The sequence below is a fragment of the Carassius auratus genome, chromosome 42 (assembly GCF_003368295.1).
Source record: "Carassius auratus strain Wakin chromosome 42, ASM336829v1, whole genome shotgun sequence".
NCBI classification, from domain to species: Eukaryota; Metazoa; Chordata; class Actinopteri; order Cypriniformes; family Cyprinidae; genus Carassius; species Carassius auratus.
This window is the reverse complement of record NC_039284.1, coordinates 2156370-2171828: the sequence shown is the minus strand read 5'-3', so window position 1 is coordinate 2171828 and position 15459 is coordinate 2156370. Positions and strand designations below refer to the sequence as shown.

The window sequence follows — 15459 nt, the reverse complement described above, 5'->3', positions numbered from 1 at the left end:
ATAGCACATGCAAAAGCCCTTTCACACCAAAAAAGTGTTATGAATAAACCTCAGGCTGAAGGAAAAGTAAATTCACGTCCATACAGTAGAACACAGGTGAAGAAAGTTCAACACTCTTCAGCAATAAAAAAAAATGAAGCACAATTGTTAGTTTATCTAAAGTAATTTTTGCTTATTAGTATGGTTGAACTGGATCATCAAAGGTCAGCAGCAAAGACATTAGTTAATAAAATGGGATTAGATAAAAAAAATATTATCTAGCATATTAACATATTGCAGGTTTGCATCTTATTCTGAGTTTGTAATTCTTTTTTTGTATCACTGTTTAAATTCATTTTGATGAATATTAAATCTGTGTTTTTTTTTTGTTTTTTGCGAGTGGGGTGAATTAATGCACATTATGACTGTGTATCACCAGCAAAGTCACAATATGATATGCATCACAATACAGGGGCCATGATACGATACATATCACAATTCAGGACTGCACTGAATTTTACCTCGGTAGAAACAGCTCACTGCCCCGAATATTTTTATAAACTAGGGCTGCAAGATAATGGTTAAACTGATAATCATGATTAAAATTATAATCAATTATTAAATTTCAATTATTAATTACAATTATTAATAATGATTATTCTATCCTGCTGAAAAAAAACCTGCTAAAACCAGTCTAATCTCCCAGATAGTCTCCCAGCCTGACCAGCTAAGGAAGTGGTCAAAACCCCTCTAAAACCAGCCTTCTGACCAGCTTTGTCCGGGCTGGACGACCAACTAAAATCAGTCAACCAGTTTAGGCTGGTTTTATTGGGTTTTTTTTTTGGTTGTTTTTTTTTTTTTTATTCAGCAGGGAAATGCAATAACATTTCATGTGTACTTTAACCAACCTCCACTGACTATATACTGACTTCTTTTAACCAACTATGATAATACAAAACTCATGGTTTTGGTTAGAGTTTGTCATCTGTATTCACATTACATTTTCTAAGTGACAATTTGTCTATATGACACTTTCATGTAAGCAGAATATTGCTGTGGAGAGATCGCCAAACTCGTATGTTTTCATATCATCAGTACTTGTTCCGCCATCAGTGAGCGTGCGTGGGGTTGCCAGATTGCACAAATTAAATAAAAGAAAGTGTATCCTTGAAGGAGAAAAAACACTTTTTGGTGGAATAAATCTCTTCACATCTGGTAACCACAAGCATGAACGATAGTTAACACTTGTTAGCAATGCAAGATAAAGCAAATGCCAAATTAAAAACACGTTTCAGGATAAATAACGAGCCAGCCGATATCGTGCAGATTATTTTTAATTAATCGAGAAAGGTGGAGATCGTTTATCGAGATTAAAATATCTATAACATTCATAGGATTGTTTGTGAGAAGACAAAAACCCCATTTGCAGAAGGTGCGGAAAACAGGTGATGCCATATGAGTCCCCATGACATAATGTGGTATATTTTTTGTAAAAATAGGCTAATACCTCAAATGTCCAGGTCTAATGGAGAGGAACTTACACAAAGCACTGATGTCAGAACTCTGTTATGTGAGAAAGCCAAATGATAACAAACAATTTTCAGTCAAAAAGCAATTTTCTTTTTATTTAAGGGAAAGAGGCAGAGAGACAAAGTCTTTCTGAACTGTTGTAGCAAAAAGGGGAAAAAAATCCTTATGAACAAAGCACAGAATTGAAAAAATCTCTTGTAGGTGTTATGCAAAATTTTCAAAATTTTCAAAGACCACAGTTTCCCTGACCACATCAGCGACCACTTCCCTGGCCAACTCCTTAGCCGTAACTGCTTCCCTGGCCAACTCCTGGACCCTGGCCAAGTCCCTGACCGTAGCTGCTTTCCTGGCCAACTCCCTAACCGTAGCCACTTCCTTGGCCAGCTACTTGACCCAGGCCAACACCTGTCACGGTGTCTGGTCTGTGTTTCCCTGGGTGTCCACTAGTGGTCTCACTTCCCCATAGGCACTTCACCGCAGGCACTACATTTCCCGCATAGCTTTGTCCCTTCATCACAGTTAATTGCACACCTGTTATTGCACTAAGCTGTCTCCAATTCCTTTGTTATCCTGTCTATAAATACCAGTCTTTCTCTTTCTGTTTTCATGGAGTCCTTATTTTCCGTCACCCTGTTTTCTCGCGTTTCTTGTGTTTTCTAGTTAATTGTTCTTGTTTGTTTTGTTTCTGGACTGATTTCTTGGTTATGCCCTCTTGTCTGTTTGGATACTGTATTTTGGATTACCCATTAAACTGCTTCTGGAGGGGAATGAGGTGGATGGTGTGGCACAAGAATTCTGGACCCTGGCAGTAGGATTGGGGTATAATGATGCGGCCTTGAAATACTTTTTTAACGCCTGCCTAGACAACCCTGTGCCTGAGCGGGAGATGTATGAACTGGAGATCTTTGATTTACCATTGGAGATCCATTTACCCTAAAGAGTCGAGTCAGGGTCCCATTGACCCTCCAGTGCAGAGTCAGGTTCCCGTTGACCCTCCAGAGCCGAGTCAGGTTCCCGGTGACCCTCCACAGTCAGGTCAAGTCACCATTAACACTCCAGAGTCAGGTCAAGTCACCATTAACACTCATGAGTTAAGCGCTACCTCAGTTAGACCTCTGGAGTCAAGTCACCATTGATCTTCATGGGCAAGGTCAAGATCCCACTGTGGTGTTCTTCATGGGCAAAGGTAAGTCACCGTTGATCTTCATGGGCAAAGGCAAGTCACCGTGGATCTACCAGAGTCTCTCCACGCCTCTGCTGAACTACCAGAGTCTCTCCACATCTCTGCTGAACTACCAGAGCCTCTTCACATCTCTGCTGAACTACCAGAGCCTCTCCACATCTCTGCTGAACTTCCAGAGCCTCTCCATGTCTCTGTGGAACTTCCAGAGCCTCTCCACGTCTCTGCAGAACTACCAGAGCCTCTCCGCATCTCTGCTGAACTATCAGAGCCTCTCCACGTCTCTGCGGAACTTCCAGAACCTCTTCACATCTCAGCCGAACTCCCTGAGTGCTCGGAGGCCATCCAGGAACTCACTGCCTGCCCTGTCATGGCCATGGAGACCATGTACCATCTCCTCAGGGCCACGGAGGCCACCCTTAACCTGTTCATGTTCTCTATTTCAGACTTACCTAACCAGACTTGCTCTCCTGTGCCATCGATCCCACTGTGGTGGTCTTCTATGCCACCCTGGTGGGCTCCTGTCTCGACCGCACGGCTGTGGTGGTCTTCTGCGCCTCCCTGGCTTGCTTTTCTCTCGACCACACGGCTGTCGTGGTCTTCTGCGCTGGCCTGGTGGGATTCTGTCTCAACCGCATGGCTATGGTGGTTTTCTGCGCCACCCTGGTGGGCTTCTGTCTCGACCGCATGGCTGTGGAGGTCTTCTGCGCCGCCCTGGTGGGCTTCTGTCTCGACCGCACAGCTGCAGTTCCACCTGATCCAACCTGGATACCTGCCCTGTCAGCTCGGCCCTAGGCCTCTGAACTTTGTGTTCCCTCCTGGCCTTGTGTTTTTTTTCTCTGTTTCCCTCTATGGACCTGGCCCTCCGTCCCTCCCCCTGGTCCTCCGCCGTTCCACCTTCCTCCTGGTCTCCTTGTTGTTGTTTTGTTTCAGATTTTTTGCACTTCTGGTCTCTGTTGCCCTCTATGAACCTGGCCCTCTGTCCCTCCCCCTGGTCCTCCGCCAGTCCTCCTCCCTCCTGGTCTCCTTTTGGTTGTTGTTTTGTTTTTTCACTTCCTGTCTATGCTTCCCGCTATGGACCTAGCCCTCTGTCCCTCCCCCTTAATCCTTCACCAGTCCGCCTCCCTCCTGGTCTCTATGTTCCTTGGTTTGTTTTGTGTTCGATGGAGCATCTGTTAGCTACTCCGTAGAGGAGGGGGTAATGTCACAGTGTCTGGTCTGTGTTTCCCTTGGTGTCCACTAGTGGTCTCACTTCCCCATAGGCACTTCACTGCAGGCACTACATTTCCCACATAGCTTTGTCCCTTCATCACAGTTAATTGCACACCTGTTATTGCACTCAGCTGTCTCCACTTCCTTCATTATCCTGTCTATAAATACCAGTCTTTCTCTTTCTGTTTTCATGGAGTCCTTATTTTCGGTCACCCGGTTTTCTCTTGTCCTTGTGTTTTCTAGTTTCTTGTTCTTGTTTGTTTTGTTTCTGGACTGATTTCTTGGTTATGACCTCTTGCCTGTTTGGATACTGTATTTTGGATTACCCATTAAACACACTGCTTCTGGATCTCTCGTTTCCTGTGATCGATCGTTACAACACCCTGGCTGTTGCCGCTTCCCTGGCAAAATCCTTGACCATGGCCAACTCCCTGGCCGTAGCCACTTCCCTGGCCAACTCCCTGGCCATAGCCACTTCCCTGACCACTACACTGGCCGGCACCCTGGCCCTGGCCGCTTCCCTGGCCGGCACCCTGACCCTAGCTGCTGAAACTCACTTGAACCAGGCTCACTGGAAACACAATCACATTTAAATTGAGAGCTGTCATGTCCTCCAGAACAGTGTCTATCAGAAGAACATCCTCGATGGGACAGCAAGTCCATTTGCTTCACTAACTTTGCAAAAGGGCTCAAACCTTAATACAAATATTACATTTATCTGCTTCAAAATAAAGCGTTTTAAAAATCTACTACATCTTTCTAATCCTACATTCAAAGACAGAGACTCAGTTATTTCTGCGTTTCTTCAGGCTGTGTAATGAAGTCAACAGATCATCTCACCTAAAGTAGCATCTGTTTAGGGCTGTCGCGGTTAAGAAATTTCCCCTGCGGTTATTATGGGTGGCTCAATCGCGCGATATGCGGTATTACCGCCGTTTTTCTTTTAACATACCTAATTTAGCCTGATTTTGCTGCATACCAAGCTCTATCGTTGAGTTATGTAGCATATATTGTTGCGTTGTAGAAACCAACAAACATGTCTGTGATTGGCTACTTTTTTCCCCTCTGTGAAAATGCTTTGTAAAATCATGTGACACTTTCCAAAACAGAAAGGCAGATACACCGGATTATTTACCAAATCTATTTAGTCATGCTACTATTACAAAGAAAACAGATCCTAGACCAGCAGTTATGGGCAGCTAAAAGCAATCATTTAGACTATTTTACACTAAGTCTTAGATTATTATAAACTATAAATAAACTGAAGTAATTCATATATGCACAGCCTCTATCCTCTCTCTCGTGTAAATAAACACTTGATTAATTCCAATGTTCTTAGAATAGAATATTGAAGTGGAGATCTCTAAACTGCAAGCTAACAGGTCTTTTAATCATGTTTATAGTGGAAAGAAAGCACAAAACCAGGGTTGCCATGTTGACAAAGATAAGTAACACACTTAACAGATATTTCCTTATTGCGCAATGTTTTGGGGATAACATCTCTTTATATCAGGCAACCCCGGTTTTGTTCCTTTGCGGCCAGATTAAACCTTGTTGTAGCCTATATATTAAGCTCTATTCATTGTTTTTTTTTAGAAACACTTTTCTACTCAGTTTTAAATGGTGTTCTTGTATTAAAATTAAGCACTGTTAATCTGATTATGTACTTGTAATGCGTTACCCCCAACACTGCTCCCCACTGCTCTTCTCTGGAGATGAGTCTGCCTACAGACAGGAGGTTAAAGAGCTGGCTGTCTGGTGCAGTCTTAACAACCTGGAGCTGAACACACTCAAAAAAGTGGAGATAGTGGACTTCAGGAGGAACCCCCTGCTCTCCCCCAAATCACCATCATGGACAGCACAGTTACAGCAGTGGAGTCATTTAGGTTCTTGGGCACCACATTCTCTCAGGAACTCTCACATTGAGTCCATTGTTAAAAAGGCCCAGCAGAGGTTGTACTTCCTGGGAAGTTCTCAGCTAAGCTACCAAATCTGACCTCAGAAGACTACAGAGGATAGTCCGGACTGCTAAGAGAATCATTGGTACAACCCTCCCTATTCTCCAAGAACTATACTCATCCAAAGTAAGCGAAAGGGCTACCAAAATCACTCTGGACCCCTCACATCCAGCAGACTTCCTCTTTGAACTGCAGCCATCTGCTCGACGCTACAGAACGCCCAGACACAGGAAAAGTTTCTTCCCTCAGGCAATCCATCTCATGAACACTTGACAATAAACATGTAACACCCAACACAATTATACATTTAACACACATATTTTTTACATTTCAAATTTGCACATATCATACCTGTATATACATAACTGTCTATATTATATATTGAGTTTTTGCTATTTTGTACATTGTCTGTTTTGTATATTTGTATATTATTCATTTTATTTTCTATGTTATGTGGAGCGTCTGTCACTAAGATCCTCCTATGACCTCCATAAGTCCTCCTATGTGTAAACATACCTAGAAATAAAGCTAATTCTAGTTCTCATTACCATTTAAATGAAAAATTCATTTAGGTAAACACAAACACATGCCACAATATTTATCTCCATACCACTTACCCGTACATGTCAAATGAGGTTGGAGACAGTACTAGTCTTCTATACGTCTGTTATTTTAGCTCTCCCCCAAGAAAAATCTCTTCATTTACTAATCCATTTTAGTGCATGAATGCAGCATTCTAGGGACATATTCAATTTCACTGAAGTTATGAAAGTTAACTCCTTATACTTAAAGTATAACTAAACCCCTGGTCAGAGCCCGACTCCACCCACTGGCAATATTTGAAAAATGCTGAAAAGTTGGCAGAGCACAACGGAGATAGAGGGGAAGAACCGAGGGCAGGGCTGAGCGGGTGGGGCGTGAACTTAAGACCCACAGTGACAAATTAATTGACAGCTGCTGTCAGAGTCGCTAAAATGGAGAGTGACTGTAGTGACGCAAGTAGCTTTGCAACAGAGCTTTCATTTAAAGTAGAGGACTTTTCTCCCCCACATTCACTTGAAGTGGAGGATGTCGAGGTGTCTGTGGACACAGGACCAGGGACTGAGCCATATCAATTTGAGCTGCTGGCACTGGTCTTAACTTCCGCATTGCGAACAGCATCCGACGATGCTAGCGAAGCAGCCACGCAAGACAGAATGGGGCCAGTCTCTGAGTAAGGCACAGCATTGCTTTTCAGCGCGAACTGTGTGGAGAAGCCCATTTCCACCTCCATTGCATTGGAGAAGCAATCCCACGTAAAATGCTGTTTGCACACTCCAGCTCTAGGTGGGAACTCGCAGTCTTCCAGGCCAAGTGCATGCAACCACAGGCGCCTAATTTTCAAGTCTGCTGGAAAACTATGCAGTCCAGCAGTGCTGTTGCAACCAGCAACACTACACCAATGTACCATCCTGACCACTGTACTAAAATACAGATAAATCTACGCTAGCTTGAAGCTATCCTAACTGATACTATGCTAATAACTATGCTTCTAACAATACTAACGTTACACTAACAACTATACTATAACTACTTAGGCTACAAAAAATAATCTAAATAACTATATGAATGCCATGCTAAACAGATGCTAAAATACTCTATCCTGATTGTTTTCAATTCTTGCAATTCCAACTCCTGACTCGCTACAGTGATTTTGACGGAACGAGATGTTTTTATACTGCCAGGGGCGTTGTAGCTCGTACCAAGGGGGCGTGGTGAGCTGGAAACTGCTTATTTCACCTACCACCGCAAACATCCAATTGGAAAAATCAACTGCAGTAGCCACCGTTCAACCTGAAGAGGGTAGCTCTCAGACGTTTTCACACCATATATTTGTAGAATTAAAAAACTTTATACTCAAATGTCAAAAAAGTTACTCAAATCAATGAACAGCACTAATAAAGCCCCATTCTTACAGATCATTAAAGGCTATTTCATGCATAAAGAGTTTTTTACACTGTTAAAGAGTTGGATTCCCATGCTAAACATGGACAAAGTTTCAAAAATTAAGTTTTACGTTTCCGGTTTGTCACAAGTTTCGTAAAGTTTTTTTCGAGTATGGGTCTGTGTGACGTTAGATGTTGCGGAATTTCCTTATATGGGTCCTAAGGGCACTTCTTCTGGAAGAGCGCGCGTGCGCCCATAGAGCAGTGCAGAGCAGACCAGAGACATTCACTGACCAGAGCGAGAGAGCGAAATGTCACCAAAGCACAGCAGACCAAAAAAAAAAAAAAAACAGCATTAATGGACCAGTGGATGGAGTTTATTTTTACAGAGCATCAACGGAGTTGTGCAAGTGTTTTTGTTTGTTCCCTGCATTTCGAAGATGCTTGTTTTACAAACAAGTCCCAGTTTGCCGCCGGATTTGTGTATCGTTTATTTCTTAAGGATGATGCAGTCCCAACGAAAAAGGGTCACAATCGTGTGTTGGAACCGCAGGCGGTCAGTAAAACTGCTTCGAGTATCTCTGTGTTGTTAACTTAGCTATCAGCACATAAGCACATCAAGTAAACACCATGCGATGTTGGCATCAAACTGCTCTTTCCACATGTACACCTTTAAAGAAAAAAAAAAAGACGACATAAAGTGGAACTTAGTTATTTTCCAAAACCGCTAAGCAAATATATACAGTTATACCACATAGAGACGTCCTGCTGTAGTCATTGCTGCTGCTGCTCTTGTTCAATTTCAGCCTCAGGATCTGATTCTGGTTCATAAATATACGGCTGAATCTGACTGTTAGCCATGGTTTGTTTTGGATGATGGTTTTTTCCTCATGGTAATGTCACAGCTTTCAGACGCTCTTAACGCAAAAGCTTACGTGCGCATGTGATTCTTTAGCTCCGCCCACACTTCACGCCTCCAGCCGCTCGTGTTTTTCCGGGAAAAAATGGTACAAACTATCTTTCTCTTATAAATATAATAAAACTAAAGACTTTTTGGAGATATGAAGGTTGCAGTACTACTCTATAGGTACTCAAGATTAACAGGATATTGAGTGAAAATGAGCATTTCACCCCCCCTTAAACTAAAACAAGTTGGTTCAGGGTTTAGTTACCCTTTAAAATACAGTAAATCAATACGCCTATAAACAAATGAATAGATCCTGAGTGAATACTGAGGAAATAGACAAAGGATATTATGACTGGTGTCTTTCAAAGCGTCTGAAAATTATTGCTGTAGATAAGTCACATCCACCAAGCTGTTCTCAGTGAATGACAGCATGAGCGACTCAACCCTGTGATGCTGTTACACTCGGATCTCATGTCAAGCATGTACACACATTTATTGAGATGACATGCTGGACTAGTGTTTTTTTAATATGTAGATTGATTGTCCCCAAATAAAAACCCAGCTATTTAAATACAAACCAATTTTTATTTTCAACATGGCCAGGATACAGTCATTTGCATGAATATAAGTATGCAATGAACAAAGACTTCGTAAATTAAGGTATGTTTTTACAGCAGTGGCCACATGAAAGTGAGAGAAGGATTTCCTACAATGCCCTGATGTAATTCAGGCTCTAGTTTCAGGCTGTAGTTTTGTCTGTGCATGCACAGTAACACCCTTCCTCTGTTTACCCAAATTCAGGTGCTGGATGAGGGGTATTATTATGTGACCTTTACACCGTGCAATGGGAGACTTGATTCTTTTGTTTTTTTGTGAGGAATAGAAACACACAAGAGGAAGAGAACTACAGTAGCCCTGTCAATCAGACTACTGAAGCAGACTACTGAACTTTGTTTGTTTAATTGTTTGTTTAGTATAAATGTTAATTGTTTGTTTAGTATAAATGTTATAATGCATTAATATAACATTTATAAATATATGCAAAGATTCAATCCATTTATTTAACATTATTTCTATTTAGTTTGTTTCAGCAGTTCAAAACTACATTGGCTGAGAAAGCTCAATGCATCGAGAAAACAAACACACACACACACACACACACACACACACACACACAAAACAAAACAAAACAAAACAAAACAAAACACAAACAAATAGAAAAAACAACAAAAATATTAAGATATTTTTAACAAAACTTGTGTTTGTAAGATGACTAAAAGTCTTATGGGTTTGTAAAGCTACGAGAGTGAATATATAATAACAGATTTTTAAAATCTGAATCAAGTTTAAATTAACACCTTGTTTCCCCTAATAAAGGAACTCTAAACAAGAACTGATGTTGCCCAGAGATAAATTCTATCCCGTTCACTGATGATCTTGTGTATTTAATAGGCATTCCATTTGTTCCTTTGGATTAGCCTTTTGCCGCATTGAACCCACAATGTCCTGTCCAGCTTTCTGCCTGGCTAGGCACCCATGGAGGGGCAGGGAACTGTGTGGGATGTGCTACCTGAGGTTGCATTTCCCCCGCTGCGTTAAGCTGTGTGTTTATAGAGATCACTGCTCTTATGCTGACACTACAAAGCTACAGTGATCTGCGAGATTTGAAATGGGTTGTTCAGTTCTGAATGCAAAAGCCAGAAGGGTTTTCACTTCAGTGCTTTTATAAACGGAGCATGGATTCATGCAAATATCAACGGATTTTCAAAGTGGGATCAAAGGACTTTTGTGGAAAGAGAGTATTGGAATTAAAATATCTGAGAAAGAATCAATACCATAACATTCTGTACAGTATTTGTTTTTGCATTGTCTTTAAGAAAAGTAAAATACTGCATACTACAAAAATATAGTCCTGTGAAATTAAAGAAGAGAACAGGAAATTCCAGGCACCTCTTCCATTTAAACTTCAACAGAGAGTATCCATTAAATATTTACGAGAATCTCATGAAGACGCCATATGGTGATACCAAGTTTTAAGGATTGACATATGGTGTTGTGGTTACGTGGATGGAAAAAATTAGATGAAAGCATTAATATCATCAACAGAACCTATGGATAAGGTATACTTGTTGGTTCCACATCAAAGGTAGCCATACCCAACTTAACCAACGAATATATTCCTGTTATTCAAGAAATATTTGAAATACTCACTGTAGAGTGATATTCTTTTGGACTTTGGTTAGAATAAAAACTTTTTGACAATGAGATCATTAATGATAAACATAGAAACATTCACACACTCACAAGTTCATAAACTTTAAGAAGTTTCTACATTCAGCATATCATCACACATTTGCTGCTGTTGAGGTGGGGTATGGGAAAGGTTTGAGACACGTTTCATGGTATGGTTTAGGTGTTGGTTAAAGGTAGGTTTTGGATCAATGTTGTAAACTGATGTAATTACATTTATTACATATAAAATTACATGCATGTATGTACAATGTAAAACATGTATGTAAACATTGGGTAGCACTTTATTTTACAGTCCTGTTCCTCATGTACATACGATGTACTTATTATAGTAATTACAATAACTATGTAATAACTAGGTACTAACCCTGAACCTTCCCCTAAACCTAACCCTACCCCATTGTAGTTACCTTGTGTTACCAGAACTTTCTTAGATAAATACACTGTAGGTACACTATAAGTACATGTTAGTACACGTACTGTAAAATAAAGTGCAACCAAACATTGTATGTTAAAAGCACTATTTTAAATAAGTTTGTGTTAATGTGCCATTATCGCGTTAACTTCAACAGCTCTGTTCTACGCAAGAGAGGTTTCCTCAGACATGAGTTGCAGTCTGACACTTTTTCCTCCCACTTTTGACTGACAGGTCCTGATCATCAGCTGTTTTTTTATCAGCTGATAAAAAAAAAAAAAAAAAGTTAAATAAAATTGTCTGATACCAATTACTGGCAGATACATCAGTGCAACCCTAACTATTTTTATATTTGTATTCTGCTTCTGTCTCATTTAGGTCATTTAGAGGTTTTGTAACTCAATTATCTCAGTAGTTTCAGAACTTTTTTTTTTTTTTTTTGATACTTCTGAAGTTAAAAAAAAAGGGATAAAAGAATGTAAGGCACCAAGCTGTCCTTCAACAAGTGTGGTAGAAGAAGAGGATGACTGAAACATAACTTGTAAGTGTGAAATTATTCACTCCAGTTTCTGCAGAGTGTTCCATAAATATACTCTAAATCAGCAAAAGATTTAAAGACTTGACATTCAACTTTTATTGACTGTTAATGCATGGCAAGTGTGAGAATGGGAAAACCTGTAAAAAAGGAAAAAGAAAAAAAAAAGAACTACAACATTTTTCAAGAGCAAAAGCAAAAAATTTGAAGTGATAAAGATCTAAAGCTAACAATACGAGGCAAAGTACATAATGCATCTTAGTAAAAAATAAATTAAACACACCTGCCAGGTAGGCTAGTCTTCTCTGGAAAAAAATACTGACTTTAATTCAACTGACTTTTGTGAGCACAAAGAAAAAAAAAAGAAAAAAGAACTGAGAGTAAAGAAAAGCCTCCACACAAACAACTATAAACCTTTAAAGCCTTAGGGCATTTCATTCAACAGAGAACGGATACTCTTGTTCTTTTTTTATGCTTTTTTGAAATGTAGCAATACAGTTTACACTTCCATAGCACTGTGTGCTCAAAGGCTATTCAAACTGACTTCAGAGTCATAAGGACTTAGTCTGGTAACTGAATGTTGTTGGTTCAAACCTTGCAACAGTTGATTGATTAACTGACACATTTGTGCCCTTAAAGGAACACTCCACCGTTTTTTGAAATAGGGCTTATTCACATTATTTCCTACATTTAGATAGGTGGGCAAATGCATTTTTGTGTCAGTGCATGCATTGTTTTAGTTTGACTGGGTCGGCGTTAGCTTAGCTTAGCACAATGAATGGAATCCTTTGTTGCCAGCTAGCATGGGCTGAGTAAAAGTGATAGAAAAAAAAAACACCTAATTACTTCTTGTGGCCTGCGTATTCACAACGAGTACAAATAGCGATCCAGATTAACACTAGGCGATTTCCTAGGCAGATATTGACTTGGGACTATATTATGGGGAAGCACAGGCGAAGCACTGCTACTTCGGCGCAGAGAATCACGCAACACATGAAAACATCAACTCTATGTGAATACAGGTATAATATGGGTCGATCTATACATGCGTCATGATTAAAATAATCACTTACTCTGTGGACAGCTGTCCATTTGGTCGATTCGGCGTGGGGCGTTTTTTCCAGTTCACTTTGTCACACCGGAAAAAAAAATCGAGTACTGCAGAATGGATCAGCACCGTGAAATCCTCTGTAGATGTGACACACACAACTTCGGGCACGCTCATCTTGATCTGACGTGTTGAGCCTGGTCATCAATGGCAAAAACATGTCCCACTCTCTACAGCACAGACACTCTATTTCCGTCGGCATAGACTGGCATATTCCCCCACATTCACACCACCAGTTCATGTTGGCTCTCATCCTAACGTCCTCAGGCTGTTGAGCGAACGCAACCTCCTCCTCCTGTCGTTCTATTTCCAAAGCACGCAGCTCGGCTTCTGTAAACTCTGGTTCAAATAGGTATGGTTCTGGTTCTTGACTGTCTGAGAAGTCACCCTCTTCGTCTCTCTCTAAATCAGCCATGTTCATCGCCATTCGTGTACTGCAAGGAAAACAGCCAGGCAGCTACCATTCACGCCGGTGTGTTTGACGGAAGTCGTGGGATTTCATGTGTTGCGTGATTCTCTGCGCCGAAGTAGCAGTGCTTCGCCTGTGCTTCCCCATAATATAGTCCCAAGTCAATATCTGCCTAGGAAATCGCCTAGTGTTAATCTGGATCGCTATTTGTACTCGTTGTGAATACGCAGGCCACAAGAAGTAATTAGGTGGGTTTCTTTTATTTTTTTTGATCACTTTTACTCAGGCCATGCTAGCTGGCAACAAAGGATTCCATTCATTGTGCTAAGCTAAGCTAACGCCGACCCAGTCAAACTAAAACAATGCATGCACTGACACAAAAATGCATTTGCCCACCTATCTAAATGTAGGAAATAATGTGAATAAGCCCTATTTCAAAAAACGGTGGAGTGTTCCTTTAAGAAAGTCATAATTCCAGGATTCCCGCTCTAAGTCAATAAGTGTACAGTCAGTTTAATGACAAATTAATGTGTGTCTCTTAAACTAAATTAATTTAAGTGCTCAACTCCAGAAAGAAAAATTATAACATGCATTATAAATATGTACAAATCTAAAAATACACTTTATTACTAGTTTAGGGACAAATTAACTGAAGTAAATATATGAACTACAGTAGATATTTTTTCCTTATGAATCATATTTAAAGCATGTACCAACATTTTAAGACCCACTGATTCAAAAGCTTTTTATTTGATTTTAACAAAATAACTATTCCTTGAAAGAGGACATCAAAGAAAAACAACAATTTTATATTTTTGAATTGATCTCATGGGAAAATGCAACTATTTTATGAGTTGGTGGTGATTCATACAAAAAAATTTTTTTTTGAATTCTTAGCAAAACAAAAAACAGGTTCATCTCTAAAGCCAACACAACCCTCAGTGGGCCATAAGCAGAACACCAGAAAATATACAAATGAGTTTGCCACTTTTTTTTCTCCATTCTACACAGATTACAAATAGGCTCTAACAGACATAATAATAGTAGCCTAATAATATTTACAAATGTTGTGGAATTTCACTCTAACTGATGCAAGGACAGCTGGTCCAATTCACATTTGACTCTATGTATTCTTGTATTGATCTTTCCTTCCATTGTTGACATCTGTACACAAACCACGACCGTAACTCAATTTGAATTCACACAAGACAGTGTTCCGATTTTAATTTGACTGGCATTCACACTTGGACAAATGTTTAATTCCAATTTTACTGTAATTCACTGCTACACATGAATAAGTTCTTCAACACTGAAGAATAGTCCTTTATTTGTCAGTCATTTGCTCTGATGACAGGGTATAATTATCTTCTAGAAGTGAAAAACGATGAATAATTTGATAAATCTGTCTAAAATAATCACAAGAACTGTGGGAGTAAAATGATCCAACATAACGTGTGAATAACAATCAAAAACGGCCAATAGCAACAGCGGAATGTTATTTTCATAAATGCATTTATTTTCTGCCACAGAGTATATTTTAACATAAAAATGCTTTTTGTTTGTGCTTGAATATTGTTGACACACTAATCTTGGTTTCACTGAAAGTACAGATAAACAGAGTCCTAGATTCTAGAACTAGACAGAGAGAGACCATTTATAGCCTATTTAAAATGTTCAAAGCAGAATGCATATTATGCAGAAACAAGTTCTAAACTCACCTCTCATCCATTCAACAACCTGTTTTGGTGTCCACCTTGTTACAGGATCCATTGCTTTAAAACCTCAGTCCAACCGGTTAGAGCTATTCTCAAAGGAGATTAAGAATAAAGTAATAATAAAGTACGTCAAGCATCATGTGATCAGGACTGTGAAACGATATAATTCTTTCAGTCTATCCTCTAAAAAAATCCAGAAATAATTGGCTCGCGGGATATCTCCATGCACAGCCGATTCTCTCACACATGGACTGAGCGATCAGGATAAACTCACGAGGAGAATAGTTCATCATAGGCACATGTATCAAGTTTCAGTGTGTGATCCTCCCCTCAGAC

The 15459-nt window shown here is 40.0% G+C and overlaps 1 protein-coding gene across 3 annotated transcripts in view; it reads right to left on the bottom strand.

Moving 5' to 3' along the window:
* The window catches only part of LOC113060405 (connector enhancer of kinase suppressor of ras 3-like), a 120888-nt gene extending 105429 nt beyond the window's left edge, over nucleotides 1–15459 (bottom strand). For 2 of the 3 annotated variants that reach the window (XM_026229294.1, XM_026229295.1), the window contains exon 1: nucleotides 15127–15458. In XM_026229294.1, the coding sequence (XP_026085079.1) occupies nucleotides 15127–15178 (52 nt within the window). In that variant the 5' untranslated portion in view covers nucleotides 15179–15458. Of the gene's footprint in view, nucleotides 1–15126 lie in introns of all 3 variants that reach the window. The other variant, XM_026229296.1, reaches the window with a different exon arrangement.